This window comes from Mesoplodon bidens, assembly GCF_964165515.1.
Source record: "Mesoplodon bidens genome assembly, chromosome: 1".
Taxonomy (NCBI): Eukaryota; Metazoa; Chordata; class Mammalia; order Artiodactyla; family Ziphiidae; genus Mesoplodon; species Mesoplodon bidens.
Genome location: NC_138176.1, coordinates 33,799,615 through 33,816,432, shown reverse-complemented (window position 1 = coordinate 33,816,432; position 16,818 = coordinate 33,799,615). Strand labels below are relative to the sequence as shown.

Below are 16,818 nucleotides of genomic sequence, written 5' to 3'. Positions count from 1 at the left end.
AAGTCTGAGTCCAGAAAAATGGTGTTTGCCATAAGAATTTCTTTTCAGGTCAATAGTTTAAACTTTTATGAACATTTTTTTTAATTAAAAAAATTATCTTTAAGCAAATTATGTTTTTCTGGGTCAGAACCCCATTGAAATGATGAAAAATTAATTATAAATGAGAATTATTCCTGAAGAGTCAGGAGATCTCATATAGGAAAATGGAGGTTTCAGAGAGGGTGCTGGGCACAAGGTTTAGAAAACATCTATTTCAAAATGGACTAGGTGGATAAAGGAGATGGGAGAGGAGACACCAAGAACAAAAGAGAAATGATAAATTGAGGCTTCCCAGTAATTAGAAAATTAATTACTAAGAGTTTGAAACATTTGCCTGAGCATTTGCAATAATTCTAAATTGGCATCTAAAAATTAGGAATTGAAATACGTGTTAAAAGACCAAGAATGTACAAAAGAGTTAACATAATCATAGTTGTCTTACTTGTACAGTATTTACATAGTAATATGATATAAACAATGAATAGTGATATAATAAAAAATTGTGATATAAATATATTGCAGAGAATTGAGTGAGGGGAAGTTGTGTGTGTGTGTATATCTGTTTGTGGGTACTTATTTTGTATGGGGTGGTGGTTGAGATGTAAGCCCTCATCTCACTTACCAGAAAGTCATACATTGTCTAAAAATAGATAAATCAGGAAATAAAAGTAGTAATTTTTAAAATAAATTTATTTATTTATTTATTTATTTATTTTTGGCTGCATTGAGTCTTCATTGCTGTGTGCAGCCTTTCTCTAGTTGTGGCGAGTGGGGGCTACTCTTCATTGCGGTGCAAGGGCTTCTCATTGCGGTGGCTTCTCTTGTTGCAGAGCATGGGCTCTAGGCATGGGGGCTCAGTAGTTGTGGCTTGCAGGCTCTAGAGCGCAGGCTCAGTAGTTGTGGCGCACGGACTTAGTTGCTCCGTGGCACGTGGGATCTTCCCGGACCAGGGCTCGAACCCGTGTCCCCTGCACTGGGAGGCAGATTCTTTAACCACTGCACTACCAGGGAAGCCCTAGTAATTATTTAGAAATATGAAATTTAAATTTCAGAAGAAAGTGCTAGAATGTTTCAAAGTGGCCACCTTTGGGGAGTATGAGGATTAAAGAAGATAGCACTGAAAGTTGCAAATAAATACACACACAACACATGTACAGTCACACAAACCATACATACATATACATCAATTACAGAATTTGGTTGTTAAAATGAAATTAATACTTGATTCCTGTTTTTTCTTTCTGCGAGGACAGTAATTTCTTGAGTTAATAATGTAATATTTAGGAAGCCGGAAAAAGGCAAGTTTCTGGTGCAAAAGTTGCTCTGCAGCATAATTTAGGCATCGGAGGAGCAGTAGTTGTCACGCTGTACAAGATGGATTTTCCTGAAGCTGCCAGTTCTTTTAGAACTCATCAAGTTGAGGCTGCTTCAACCAGCTCTGCAGTTGATGGATTTAAGGCAAATCTTGTCTTTAAGGAGATTGAGAAGAAGCTTGAAGAGGAAGGGGAGCAGTTTGCGAAGAAAATAGGTGGTATTTTTGCCTTCAAGGTGAAGGATGGCCCTGGAGGTAAAGAAGCCACCTGGGTGGTGGACGTGAAGAATGGCAAAGGATCAGTGCTCCCTAACTCAGATAAGAAGGCCGACTGCACAATTACAATGGCTGACGGTCTTGCTGGCTTTGATGACTGGTAAAATGAATCCTTAGTCGGCCTTCTTTCAAGGTAAATTGAAAATCACTGGCAGCATGGGTCTGGCTATGAAGTTACAAAATCTTCAGCTTCAGCCAGGCAAAGCTAAGCTGTGAAGAACTCTCTTTGTCTACCTTTGAAAATCAAGATGAGATATATAGATATATATCCATATATTTCATTGACAGAACTTAGATTGAAACTACACATTGGCAAATAGCGTATTTGTTTTTAAATGGGTGTGACCAATCCTGTTTTTCCTAAGCTCTGGGTGAATAGAACCTGATGGTGTACTACTGCTTTGCTGAATTGCATACAACTGTGCATTACAAAGTTAATATGGTAATTATGGTTTGGGGTAAAATTGAGTTTTAGAATAAAATCAGGAATAGCAAAATCCAAAAACTATGTAAACAAAAGCTCTAATTTTGCTTATAAAGTATATTTGAGGATTATTCTGCTGAAGACTCAGTTTTTAAGTTTTCTTTGGGAGAACTAGGGAAGAAACAGAATACCAGTAGCTGGCCAGTAGTTAGTGTTGTGCATTTAATGACCTTAATCTGTTTTCCACTGATAATTTTTAAAATTCTGTACTGGGATGTTTTTTTTAAAAAATCTTTACAGTTTTTCATTTCACACCATCAAAACAGTATTTTCCTCCCAAATCAAAGAAATATGATCGAGGCTTGGGAGAAAAAATATATAGCTGAACACAGGCCTATTTTTTAAAACAAAAATATTTTTAAGTGAGTTTCCTTCTTGGAAAAAAATCAATGTATTAGAATCATAAAACACTGTTGTTAAAAATAATTGAACAAATAAAGTTTGCTTTGAGATGCACAGTTTTCAAATTATAATCTCGTATTAATTTAATTAAATTTGTAAAACTCTCCTTCCTTTGTTATAATTTTCCCTTTTCATATGTTTAGTTTAACAAGCCACATTTAATTTACCTTCCTAGTTTTTTTTTATTCAATTTAAAGGAATATTACTTTTTATTCCTTTTTTTTTAAAGGTAAATTTCATATCAGACTTTGGCATGTGATGTGTTTTCCCTACTTTTACCTTCCTAGTTTTTCTAATGCTAATGTTATTTCTAATAACTTGGTAAGATATGGAGTAAAATAATGATTTTGGAAGTTCACAGGCTCCGGACGCGCAGGCTCAGCGGCCATGGCCCACGGGCCCAGCCGCTCCGCGGCATGTGGGATCTTCCCGGACCGGGGCACAAACCCATGTCCACTGCATCGGCAGGCGGACTCTCAACCACTGCGCCACCAGGGAAGCCCGGAAGAATGTTTAATAGAAAATTAAAATAGCTCTTCCTCAAAAAAAAAAAAAAAAAAGTAATATTTATATTTGAAGCATTTCATAATTTCTATTTGTATTAATGATCCTGTATGCTAATATATAGATGTGCACAGATTTATCTCAAAGCCTAGCTTGTATGAAAGTCATTTGTACCTATATTATGGCAACTCACTCTGTATGTCTAGGTGTCCTTCTGGGCCTATAATTGATGTTTATAATGATGTTGGAACACCTCCACAGAGCTTTATGTAACTCTGAATTGGTATGCAAATGTGGTATGTATTTTCCTGTTTTTCCATCAGTCTCACTTGTGTCTTATCAGCTAAAGTCCAGAAAGAGATTGACTGTGTGATTGGCAGACACCAGAGTCCCTGCAAAAAAAAAAAAGTGGAAAAGGCATTTTAAAAATTATACAATGTAGGGAATTCCCTGGTGGTCCGGGGTTGAGACTTTCAATGCAAGGGCGCAGGTTTGATCCCTGGTCCGGGAACTAAGATCCCACACACACCGTGGCATAACCAAAAAGTAAAAAACAAAAACAAAATAAAATTATACAATGTATAATAACATCAGAAATATTATTTATCTGAGAAAAACATAACAGATGTGCAAGCCACTGTACTGAAAACAAAACAGTACTGAAAAATTAAAGAAAGCCCAAATAAATTGTATCTGTGAATTGAAGGATTCAACATGTCAAGATGTCAATTCTTTCCAAATTGATTTAATATCAACCTGATAAAAATCGTAGCTGAGTGTTTTGGGTAATTGACAAATGGATACTAAAATTTATCTGGAAATGTAAACTGCTAAGAGTAGACAAAACAATATTACAGAAGCAGAACAAATTTGGGAGACTTAGCCAGATAATCAAGATCTGTCATGAAGATTTATAGCCACAAATTGGAAACAACACAAAACCCATCAGGCTACCCCATGCATGACTTTTGCAATTCTCTCATCTTAAGGACTGCAACCATACTGTGAATATGGGAACTTCAAGAGCATTGAGGTCACAGCAGGAGAAACAAATCTTACCCTGGGGATGAAACAGTTTCTGAATTTAACATCACGGGTCACTGCATGGGGCAGGTTGGTGGGGATAAGGTCAATGTATCTCTGGATCTCATGCACCACAGCATCTATATAGGGCATGTGGCTCTCAACCACTGCGCCACCAGGGAAGCCCCCACTTTTTTGCTATATGGAAATATATTTGATTTTATTTTGATGACCTTATATCTAGCAACCTTTCCAAATTCATTTATCATTGCTAATAATTTGTTTATGGATTGATTTGTAATTTTTGTATATACAGTTTTGCCACCTGGTTTAATATTTGTTTTATTCTTTATCTTCCAATTCTCATGACTTTAATTTTCTTTATTGCATTATCACACTGGCAGGATTTCCAGGATAGTGTTGAACAGAAGTGGTGGTAATAGTGGCCATTGTTTAATTTGTGATATCCAGGAAGAGGTGAGGGCTTAATATCTCATCATTGAGAATGATATTTTATGTATATTTTTGTAAATATTAAAGCAGATCAGGGAAATATTCATAATCTTATTTTTGTATGATATTTTGAGATGAACTTTATTTTTTAAGAGCAGTTTTGGGTTCACAGAAATATTAAGCTGAAGATACAGAGATTTCCTATATACTCCCTGCCTCGACACATGCATAGATAGCCTCACCCATTATCAATATCCTCTCCCAGAGTGGTGCATTTTTTACAGTTGATGAGCCTGTTTGGGCACATCATTAGCATCCAAAGTTCATCATTTTCATTAGGGTTCACTCTTGATGTTGTACATTCTATGAGTTTGGGCAAGTGTATAATGACATGTATTCATCGTGGTATCATATAGAGTAGTTTTCACTGCTCTAGAAATCCTCTGTGTTCTGTATCTTCATCCCTCTCTCCCCCAAACCCCCGGCAACCACTTTATACCCATTGATTAGAAACTCCCCATTTTCCCGTCCCCTGCTCTTCGCAATCTGTATAATTTTTTTATAATTGTGTGTACAAAATTTGACCAAATGTATTCTCTGCATTTGTTTATATGGCATATATTTTATTCTCTCTGTCGGGGTCTGTGTCTGTCTCTCATATATAAAAAGCTCAATTTGGTTTGCTACATTTTATTGAGAACATTTGTATTTATATTCACAAGAGACTGGTCTGCAATTACTCTTTCTCAAAGAATTTTTAATCAGACTTCTGATATCAAGGTAATGCTGGCCTCATAAAATAAGGTGGGTAACTTTCCATATTGTGGGTATATTTTTATTATATGTATATAATTGCCCCCTTTTCTTTTCTTTTGGTGTTTGCTTAGTTCTGTCTTCCCTGTACCTGATAAGTTTTGCTTAAGCTCAAATATTGCATAAGAAAAAAAACGCAGTCTCAGGTGATGTTTATCTTCTTCCAGAAAGTGTTCATCTTTCCTTCACTAGGCGGACAGAATTACATAACACCTCCTATTTCAGAATTGGATATTAACACAGTCAGATATTGACTGTGAATGCCAGTTTACCTTTCCAAGTTTCTTCTGTCTCTGGAATCTGGAGACTAATTTTTGTCTGCAGCTTTCCAGTGCTTTCTAACACATGGTTTCTATTTTTATTCAGACTTTATAGTTGGTATCCTACAAGCTACTCCCATTTGAAGCCTGCATATGTTATTATACATAAAAATAAGATGACTGAAAAGTCTACTTTGAGGGGAGAAGGACCGTGAGTTTATTAAGGTTGAAATTACTATTGCTATCTTCTGGGGAAGAGGGAATTGTGCATCTCTGCGTTGTCCCATATGGTAGCCACTAGCCACATGTGCCTAGTGGGTGCCTGAAATGTGATCAGTGCAACTGAGGAACTGAATTTTAAATTTTATTTACTTTTGATTAGCTTTACTTTAAATATACATAGCTGTAGATCACTGAAAGCTACTGTGTTAGAGCTGATCTAAGTTTTTTTTTTTTCCCTGTAACGTGGATTTAGAAATCCCTCCTCCTTAATTCTGCAATACTAAAAACGTGGAAAATTGAAAACAAATATAAGTTTGATGCAATTTCATTTGGTGGTCAAAACCTTACTTGAACTGAAGTGAATCTATATATATTCCTTATTTATGCCACTTTGTGTGACTATTCATGTCCTGCTGAAGACATTTGTGAACTGTTGATAAAACTAACCTTGTTTACCTCAAAATGTTGCAAGAATTAAACCAGGTAACATGCAAAATACAAGCTCAAACTATGAGACACTATTTTCATATATTAGTGTGATGAAGTCAAAGGCTGAGAAAATCTTTTATTAGAGAGGATATGTGTAAACAAGTGCTTTCACGTGCCACTGGCAGGATTATAAATAAGTACATCTTTTTTGGGGGGGACATTTTGGCAATATCTATTAAAAAATAAAATATGGTATCTTATAATGCAAGAATTATAATTCTTGGAATCTACTACAAGTGCTAATGAAGGAATGCCCAAAAAATTCATCCTTGCATCACTGCTTGTAATAAAAAAATATTTTGAGCTATCTAAATGTTCATTAGTAGTGTAATGGCACATTTATATTATGTAGCATGATAAGGCAGTTGTATACGTGTTGACACGGGACAATATCTAAATTATTATTATTTTTAAATTAATTAATTTATTTTTGGCTACGTTTGGTCTTTGTTGCTGCGCGTGGGCTTTCTCTGGTGACGGTGCGTGGGCTTCTCATTGCAGTGGCTTCTCTTGTTGCAGAGCACAGGCTCTAGGCACGCGGGCTTCAGTAGTTGCAACGTGCGGGCTCAGTAGTTGTGGCTTGCGGGCTCTAGAGTGCAGGCTCAGTAGTTGTGGCACACGGGCTTAGTTGCTCCACGACGTGTGGGATCTTCCCGGACCAGGGCTCGAACCCATGTTCCCTGCATTAGCAGGCAGATTCTTAACCACTGCACCACCAGGGAAGTCCCTAAATTATTTTAATTAAAGAAAAAAATCAAGATCCACTGGATGCTTGTCATTGGGTAAAAAAAGAAGAAAGTGATAAGTGGCATAAATGTATATAGGATTATCTGCCTGATATGCATAATATCTCTGGAAGGTATATAACTAGTTGGTGGGAATGGTTGTTTTTGGAAAGTCTAAATAAGTTTGTGTAGTTAGATGGGAAGGAGACTTTTTACCATATGTGCTTTTTGTGACTTACTGTATTCCTCTATTTTTTACTTGAGGTATAAGTTATGTAGAAGAAAAATCACCTTTCTAAGTGTAGAGTCTAAAGAGTTTTGACCAGTATGTGAAGTTATGTAACTACCACCACAACTAAGATATAAAGCATTTTCATCATCTCAAAGAGTTTCCTTATTCTCCTTTTGCAAACAATCCATTTCCCCCAGTTCTTGCCCTTGGTAACCACTGATCTGCTTTTGGTCCTACAGTTTTGCCTTTTCAGGAATGCAATACAATGTGACATAAATGAAATAACTTGTAATCAATATATGCCTTTATCTCTTTTTTATGTGGCAGAATATGTTTGAGATTCATCCTTGTTATTGCATGTATCAGTGGATTATTCCTTCTTTATCGATGAGTAATCCATCATGTGGAGAGCCACAAATTGTTTATTCATTTACTAATTGATGGATATTTGGGTTGCTTCCAGTTTTGGGCTATTTGAATAAAGGTGCTTTAAACATTTGATACAGGTTTTTGTGTGGACATAAATTTTCATTTCTTTTGGGTAAATACCGAGGAGTGGGAGTGTTGCTTAAATGTTTAACTTTATTTTAAAAACCCACCAAACTGTTTTCTAATACGGCTGTGACATTTTCCCTTCCTACTAGCAATATATGAAAGTTCCAGTTGCTGGAGGTAGGTACCCTCCAACACTTGCCGTTGTTAGTGTTCTTAAATTTTATTTTATTTTTAATTTATTATTTCTTATTTATGGACTCTGCCCTATTTTTTGTTTTGATTGTTTCTGGTATTTATCGGCATTCCTCCAGCCAGATCACCTCGTTCTACCCAAAACAATCCAATACGTTTTTGTGTTTTTTTTTGTACGCGGGCCTCTCACTGTTGTGGCCTCTCCCGTTGCGGAGCACAGGCTCCGGACGCGCAGGCTCAGCGGCCATGGTTCACGGGCCCAGCCGCTCCGCGGCATGTGGGATCCTCCCGGACCGGGGCACGAACCCGCGTCCCCTGCATCGGCAGGCGGACTCTCAACCACTGCGCCACCAGGGAAGCCCCCCAATACGTTTTGAAAATCATTTTGGAGGGGCTGTTCTTGGGTGGTGGTGGGAAAGGGAGTTTTGGCCAGAACGATATTGACTGGTAGGGAAAAAAAAAATCAGAAAAACACCAAACCAAGTACACGCCTCTCCCCACATACACACCTGTATTTATGTACACGGACACATGGCCGGCCAAGCCGGCCCTTGGGGGCTTTGAACAATCATCGCAACGCCTCTTTCCGTTTCTCTTGTCCTGAGTATGGGTAGGGGCAAAAGGGGAGAGATTTCAGATCTGTAAATATTTTTAAAGCAATAAAAAAAAAATTTAAAGCATCGTTGTTAACTTTGGTGGAACTGATTGTCCGGTGTGCTAAAGCTGGAGGTTTTCTCGCTTTTCTGTGGAAGGGCTTGCAGGCGCGTGTCAGACGTCTGGCTCGCCTCACGTGGAAGGTGGGGCGGGGATCAGGGGTTAAAGGTCGGGACCTTGGCGCCGCCCCGTGAAGCCGACCCCCTTTCCGCTCGCTGGTGGTGCCCATAGTCCCCGCGCGGCCTGAGGCTCAGCCCGGCTGGAATCCAGGTCCGGAGCCCGCGCAGACAGGGCCAGACGGCGGGTGGAGGCAGGCCTCACTGCTGAAGCGGTGGCCTCCCCAACACGCTTTTTTTCAGCACAGGGAGTGCCTAGGGGTTGGCGGCAGCGAGGCGCCGTGCGACGTGGTCCAACCTGTGACACGAGCCTCCCCTCCGAGGGCGTAGGGCAGGTGGGGCGGCGCTGCCTGGACCAGGTATAGCGCCCGACTTGCTCATCCCCCATTCTGGCGCGACAGGCTGGCAGCGCTCTCAGCTCCGGAGCCGGTGGCACAGTTGCGCGTCCCGCGGCGCGGGAACTGGGGGCGGAAAGACGGCCCTTCGCCTGAAGCGTCAAGAGGCCGGAGACTAGGCAAAGAAAGCTCGAGAGGCAAAGGCTCCTCCCCACACTGTTGTGTTGTTTACGGTTTGCATTGTGCTGGCTAAGAGGCGGGGTCGCGGGCAAGCACGTGGCCGCTGGCCCTGAATGGAACCTGGGTGCGCCGTCTGCATGCCCACCGACTAACGCGCCCCAACACTTGCCACCGCACCCTCTAAATTTTAGACACTGAAGTGGTTGTGTAGTGATATCTCATTTTGTTTTACTTCTATTTTCTTGGTGAATAATGATATTTGGCTTCTTTCCATGTGTTGATTGGCCATTCGTATGTGTTCACTGGTAGTGTTTGCTCAAAGTCCTATTTTTGATTGGGTTGTTTGCTTTATTATTTAATTACTGCAGTTCTTTATATATTTTGTATGCAATCCCTTTGTCATGTCTCAGTGTTGCAAATGTTTACTCCCAGTTTGTGTCTTTTTCTTTCTTTTTTTGGTTTCTAAAAATGTCTTTCAAGGAGCAGAAGTTTAAAAAAAAAAGCATAGTTAAAAATTTTTATGAAGTCCAATTTATCAATTATTTCTCTTTTGAGCTGGGCTTTTGTGTCATATTTATTATCCAGCACATGCTATCAAATATTTATGCTTTTCTTTTTCAAGTTTTATACTTTTAGCGTTTATATTTAGCTCTATGATCCACTTAAAGTTCATTTTTACTTATGGAGCGAAGTAATGATCATATTTCATTTCTTTTCTTTATGGTTATCTACTTGTCCCAGCACCATTTGCTGAAAATATACCTGCTTTTAAAATCTTAAAGTAACATTTTCCTGTATTATTTGTTTTAAAATGTACAAGGCAATAATTTTAAAAGCAAAATTATAGACCTTAAATACAATAAACTTAAGGGGTGCAATTACCCCCGATTTTGAATTTAAAAGATTTAAAAATTTAAATAGTATTTAAACGTACAATGGATATATGTATATAACATATGAAATATATATGAAATTGTGTATATATCTATATTTTAACTACCTGTCTATCATCTGTCTATCACACCTAACACCTAAATACTTCAGTGTGTATCTTCTTAGAACAAGTGAACAAGGACTTTATCTACATAACAGTAAAAGCATTCACACTAAAGGAATTACCATCTATGCAACATTTTTTCTAATATATATACACTATCATTACATTTTCTCAATTATCCTAAAATATCTTGTGTAGCTTTTTTTGAGGGGGCATCTAGTGTCCAATCAAGGAACAAGTATTTAATTTGATTATCTGCCCCTTTACTCCCCTGTTATCAAGAACAGTTCCTTTTCCTATGTTTATTTCATTTTAATACATTGACAATTTCGAAGAGTCCAGGACAATTGTCATGTTAAACGTTCCTCAGTCTGGCTTTATGTGATTGTTTTCTTGAGATTGGATTCCAGTTGTGTGTATTTGGCAAGAAAATTACTTAGGTGATGTTGTGTAAGTCCCACTGCGTCACATTTCGGCTGAAGACATGTAATGTCAGCTTATCCCATTATGGGTGATGCTAAGGTGATCACTTATTAAGGAGAAATCTGCCATATCTCTCTATTGCTGAGGTTCTGTTTTCATAGGTAATTAATTAAAAATCTATGGCATGGTACTTTAAGACCTTGTGAATATACTGTTTCCCAAATCATTCATCCAACAGTTTTAGCATTACTTGATGATCTTTACCTGAATTGTTGAAAAATGAGAATTTTTCTAATTTTATCATCTCTCTTTGTTTTTTTAATCTAGAATTCATCCATAACGAAGGGTCCCCCCACATTTTAAAATTAAGAGAAACAAATTTCATCCCAAAGATAAATGCTCAGTAGTTGTTAGTGTACTTGTTGATATTATCTAAGAAGTCACTTTTCCTCTTGGGAAAATTTTCTTTCTTACTGTGGTAAAGTAAGTATAACATAAAAATGACCATTTTAGCTATTTTAAAGTGTACAATTCAGTGAAATTTAGTACATTCACAGTGTTGTGCAACCATAGCTACTATCTAGTTCCAGAACATTTTCATCACTGCAAAAGGAAATCCACCACCTGTTAAGCAGTCATTGCCCATTCCTCACTCCTTCCAGCCCCCGACAACCACTAATCTGTCTCTGTATGGATTTGCCAGATGCCATTTTTTTTTTTTTTTTTTTTTTTTTTTTTTGCGGTATGTGGGCCTCTCACTGTTGTGGCCTCTCCCATTGCGGAGCACAGGCTCCGGACGCACAGGCCCAGTGGCCATGGCTCACGGGCCCAGCCGCTCCGCGGCACGTGGGATCCTCCCAGACCGGGGCACGAACCCGCCTCCCCTGCATCGGCAGGTGGACTCTCAACCACTGCGCCACCAGGGAAGCCCCAGATGCCATTTTTAATCAGATCAGACCTCTATTTTAAAAAGCCCTATAAACAGATTCCAAATACATCTGACTTTTCAGGAGCCCTCAGAGGCTTCCATTTTAAACTATGATCCACAAATGAGATGTAAGAAAGCTGAAATGATGAAATAGAGTCAAGGGTGGGATACAGACAGCAGTGTCCAAACATTGTGATAAGTAGAGGGGATTCAGAGATCTAGCACCCAAGTAACCAAGTACGCAGTACTTCAAATGCTATTGGAGGCCACTTTAGTAACATCACTGCCACTGGTCTTAAACTCATCCCTGTTTATTACTTGGTCTGTCTGTCTGGAATTGCCACTACCCTTCTTTGGACCTGGGACTCCTCATCTCTAGATCAAAAGATGGGACTAAATGACTTTTAACATTTCTACCGCTCCACGACCTCTTTATAATTCATTTATCTTCATCTTTCATTCCAGGGCACGACTATAGTAACGTTGCTGAGTTCTGTGCTACATGATGACAAAGAATTCCCCAGCCCAGAGGTGTTTGACCCAGTCCACTTCCTGGATGAGCGTGGCAACTTTAAGAAGAGTGACTACTTCATGGCTTTCTCAGCAGGTAATAAAAATTAATTTCCTTAGGTGCTCAGGGAACAAGATACCTTTCTGGAATTGGTTGGAACTTAATGATGCCCACTCTGGGGCTGGTAGAAATGCTCTTTGTCCATGATCACGAGCACCACTCCCAATGCCCATGCGCTTCCTCCCCTCACCATACATCCCCAGTATTGGAACTTCAGGGAGGTGACCCAGTTCTTCCAAAGTGAGAAAGCTAGAAAATAGGTTGATTGAATTATGCCTCTAGCTGTATCACTGAGCTACCTAAGAGGTCCTCTTAGCAGGTGAAACTCATTTAGACTTTCCTTGGCTGCCATGAGAAACGTACATAAGTTCGTAAGTTTGAGTATTTGCTATGTGATACCCCTGACTCCTCAGGCTGAGCTCTGGGGTTAAGTGGCTCACATCCTAGTTAGGGAAACAGATTAGTAAAGAGAACATTGAATAGTGCTGTGAGAGAGGAAAGCACAGGCTGCTCATGAGACCAGAAGGGGAAGCTGCCTGTTTTCTGCTCACTCATTCGCCACAGTGAGGCATAAAATGGAATAAGGAATGTTCAAACAGAAGAAAGGGAATTTGAGCTGCCTCACAGGAGCAAGGTAAGAAGAGAGGGCAGGGCACTTTCACAGGAGCAGGACATTCCCTCTAGATTGAGAAGGTCAGAACCTGCCAACTGCAGTGTCAGGGAGTCCTTGGAATGTGGCAGGATATTCTGCAGTGGTTCCAGAGCACCGTGATCTTCCTCCACTCATGATCTAAGTCTTGGATATTGGGTCCCCACAGCCACAGTGTGTGCTGAGTCTCTGGCCACGGACTCACCTTCATGTATTTGATGGCTTTTGATGCCTGCTTTGGGTCTTGCTCTGTATATACCAAGATGTTGAGGACCGAGTCTTCCCTTCAAAAGCACACATTTTAGCATAGCAGAAAAATAAATAAACAGAGAATTATGATTCAAGGTGATTGATGCTTCAGTTCAAGCATGAATGTGATGTTGAAGAAACCCAGAGAGGGCAAGCTTCTACTGCCTGTGAAGATCTCAGAAGTCATAACGAGGAAATGACATGGGACATAGGTCCTGAAGGAAGGATAAGAGAAATGCATCTTAACCAAATGGAATAGCACAAGACAAAGCTAGGAACTTCATGGTGTGTTGGAGATTGATGAAGAGTGGATATGGCTAGCGTTGAGAGTAGATGGTATGAAGAATGGACGGAATGATATGGAGCATCATACTGGGAACAGAATATAAAGGGCCAGCTCAACCCATTTGGACCTCATCTCATGAAACAGATGGGAGAGACATTTAATATTTTAAAGTGGGAGAGTGACACATTTAGACATGTGATTTTGAAAGCACATGAAGGAAAAAAAACCTTTGGCTGAATTTTGTGCCAGAGGTAGAAAGGGAAACACACATATATGAGTTCCCTCCTCTCAGTCCTTCTTCTTTCAACTCATCTGGACAAGCAGTGTGGGGGTGTTTCTACAAAGATTAATGGAAATTGGAAATGGAAAAGAGCAGTTATAATGTAGGAATGCATCATGAAGTGTTTGATATAGAGCTGACACTCAATAAATATTTGTTGAATGAAAGGTTCCCATGAAGATACTAGGTGAAGAGCGAGTGTGTCTGTCCTTCTGTCCATCTGCCTATCTAACCATCCTTCCAGCCCACCATCCATTCAGTCATTCTTACATTTTGTGACAGTTCAAAACACAGTGTTCAAGGAACAAATCCCCTATGTGTGTTATTTTTGGGAAAACGAAATTGAATGGGAGAAGGCCTGTTCTGCATGGAGCTGTTTTTATTCCTGACCAGCATTTTACAGAAATTTACCCTGAAATCTGTGCTTGACCCAAAGAACATCAACAGCACCCCAGTTTCTAGTGGGTTTGGCTGTGTTCCGCCCTCGTACCAGCTCTGCTTCACTCCTGCGTGATGAAGGGCAGACTCCCCGGCTGCTGCTGTGCTGTTGTCTGTGACTCGCTCTCCTCTGGGGTGTCATTCACCTCCTTCTTGCTACCAGCGATGCTCTCTCTGACCTCCCATCTCATATCTCCACATTCTCTCAATATCCAGCAAATATCCAACCTCCATTAAAAGAAAGTTTACTGAGTTTTACTGCACAGATGTATGTGCTGTCTTTATATTCTGTAACACTTGTACTGACTACCACATATGCTCATACTTACCTAAGAGTGGGTACTATGTTACCACTGTGAAACAGAGTGGAATGATTAGTGTAAGCCAATACATGGCCATTTGTCCTCCACGTGTTCGAAATAAAAAGCGTCAGTATTTGCTGAGCCAGTCTCACACTTTCCTTCTTTTGTACCTAATGCAGGTAAGAAATGATAGAACATGGAGTCCAGAGAGAGCATGCTTGTCCTCATAATGATAAGCACAGAGAGGGACAAAGGGGAAGAGGGCAGAAAAACTCTCTTTGCTGAGTGTCACCTAGACTTACTTGAGGTTTGGATTTGAAAATGAGAGAAATTGTGTCCACGAACAGCTCAAGCCTGTAGGGAAATAGTGAGATCAGCAGTTGGGAGGAATGAACAATAAGTGTTGGAATTCATTCCTCTGGTTTGGTGTTACTGTGAACACCAAATAAAGATATGAAACGTTCACATTACTTTGTGTTTCAAACTTACAGTCAAATATTAACCTATGTTTTCATATTTTAATCATGTGTTCTAAGTGTTAGTCTTTTCTCTCTGAACAAGAACAGAATCCCTAGAAGGAGTCATGAGATTCTATTTTTTTCTATATTCCATCACACATTGTTTTATACTTAACATAAGTGATGGCAATAAGATGCTATGATTGTGAACTTTTTAGTCTAATGACATCTCTGAAGTGTAGGCAACTGGGAGATAAAGAATATCTTTGGGACTTATCCCTGAAATGCCAGTGGAAGTGAGAATTAGAAATTTCTACTGCATCAGTATTAATTTCTTGATTTTGAAGGGTTTATTATAGTTATATAGGGGATTTGCCTTCTTTTAAGGAAACATTTACTAAAGTAATTCAGGTCTTTGGGATCAGGTCAGCAATTTACCCTCAAATGGTTGAAAGTAAAATAATTCTTTGTACATACTACCGAGTTTTCTCTCTGACACTTGTATTTGTTTAAAAAAAAGTATGAAGCTAAATATTGGCTTATATTCAAAATAAACTAGTTTTTCACCTATGAAGACTCATTATTGCCAGTGGACATCTGAAAAAGTGCTCAGCAACATTAAGCTTCATGGAAATGCAAATTAAAATTTCAATGAGATATTCTTATATAGCCATCAGAATGGTTAAAATGAAAAAAAAATTATACTAAGTGTTGGCAAGAAAGCGAAACAGTTGGCATTCTCAGGGTAAAACTGTAAATTGGTTCAACCATTTGGACAATTATTTGGCAGTATTTATTGGAAGTAAACACATGCATGTCCAGCAGTTTCACTTGTAGTTACGTACTTAACAGAAATGTAATACATTGGGATATGAAGAAGGTATGTATAGGGATGCACATAACAGCACCAATAAAAATAGCCCCACACAGGAAGAAACTGAAATGTCCATAACAGTACAGTAGAAAAAATAAATTATGAAATTCTTTTTTATGATCTGTCTTGGTTACACAGAAATATTCACATTGTGTTAGTGTGTTGACATGCACATTTAGAACATGTATATTTTTCTCAATGTATGTTATGCTTCAATTAAAACAATTGTTTAAAAGCAAATAGATCTACAGAAGAAATATTTGAGCAGTAATTTCAGAGAATTTCCCAAAATTAATGTCAGACACCATGCCGCAGATTCAGGAAACTCAGAGAACATCAAGTAGGAAAAATACCCCAAAGTCTACATGTAGGCACATCATATTCAAATGCAGAATATAAAGACAAAGAAAATATCTGAAAGAAGCCAGAGGAAGAAAACATCTTACCTACAGAGGAACAGGATAAGAATTATACTGGGATTCTCTTCAAAATCTATGCAAGCAGAAAGAGAGTGGAGTGAAATATTTGAAATATTTGAAAGAAAAAAACCCCACCAACTTTGATTTATGTGTCCAGTGAAATTATCTTTAAAAGTGAAGGAGAGGGCTTCCCTGGTGGCTCAGTGGTTGGGAGTCCGCCTGCCGATGCAGGGGACACGGGTTTGTGCCCTCGTCCGGGAAGATCCCACATGCCGCGGAGAGGCTGGGCCCGTGAGCCATGGCTGCTGAGCCTGCGCATCCGGAGCCTGTGCTCCGCAACGGTAGAGGCCACAACAATGAGAGGCACACGTACCACCAAAAAAAAAAAAAAAAAAGTGAAGGAGAAATGAGGACTCTCAGAAAAACAAAATTGAGAGAATTTGTCTCAAATACTTGACTGGCAAGAAATATTAAAAAGTTTTTCAGAGAGAAGAAAGATAATATAGGTTAAAAAAACCCTCTAATTTACATAAACAAAGGAAGAGCATTACAGAAGAAATGATGGAAGAAATAATGGAAGGTAACATAACACTTTTTATTATTCTTTTTTTTTTCGGTACGCGGGCCTCTCACTGTCGTGGCCTCTCCCGTTGTGGAGCACAGGCTCCGGACGCGCAGGCTCAGCGGCCATGGCTCACGGGCCCAGCCACTCCGCGGCATGTGGGATCTTCCCGGACC

At 39.3% G+C, this 16,818-nt stretch overlaps 1 protein-coding gene and 1 pseudogene across 2 annotated transcripts in view; both read left to right on the top strand.

The window, feature by feature from the left end:
- LOC308624258 (cytochrome P450 2C18-like) overlaps window positions 1–14,252 on the top strand; it is a gene marked incomplete at its 5' end in the record, with an annotated part of 44,932 nt that extends 30,680 nt beyond the window's left edge. The window contains 4 exon segments of the mRNA XM_081247351.1: window positions 3,361–3,411; window positions 8,935–9,050; window positions 12,020–12,161; window positions 13,943–14,252. Of these exon segments, the coding sequence (XP_081103477.1) occupies window positions 3,361–3,411; window positions 8,935–9,050; window positions 12,020–12,161; window positions 13,943–14,103 (470 nt within the window). The 3' untranslated portion in view covers window positions 14,104–14,252.
- On the top strand, window positions 1,329–1,925 carry LOC308617323 (sterol carrier protein 2-like; annotated as a pseudogene). The gene has a single exon. The product of its transcript is annotated as a sterol carrier protein 2-like (transcript).
- Window positions 14,253–16,818: the final 2,566 nt, after the last annotated feature.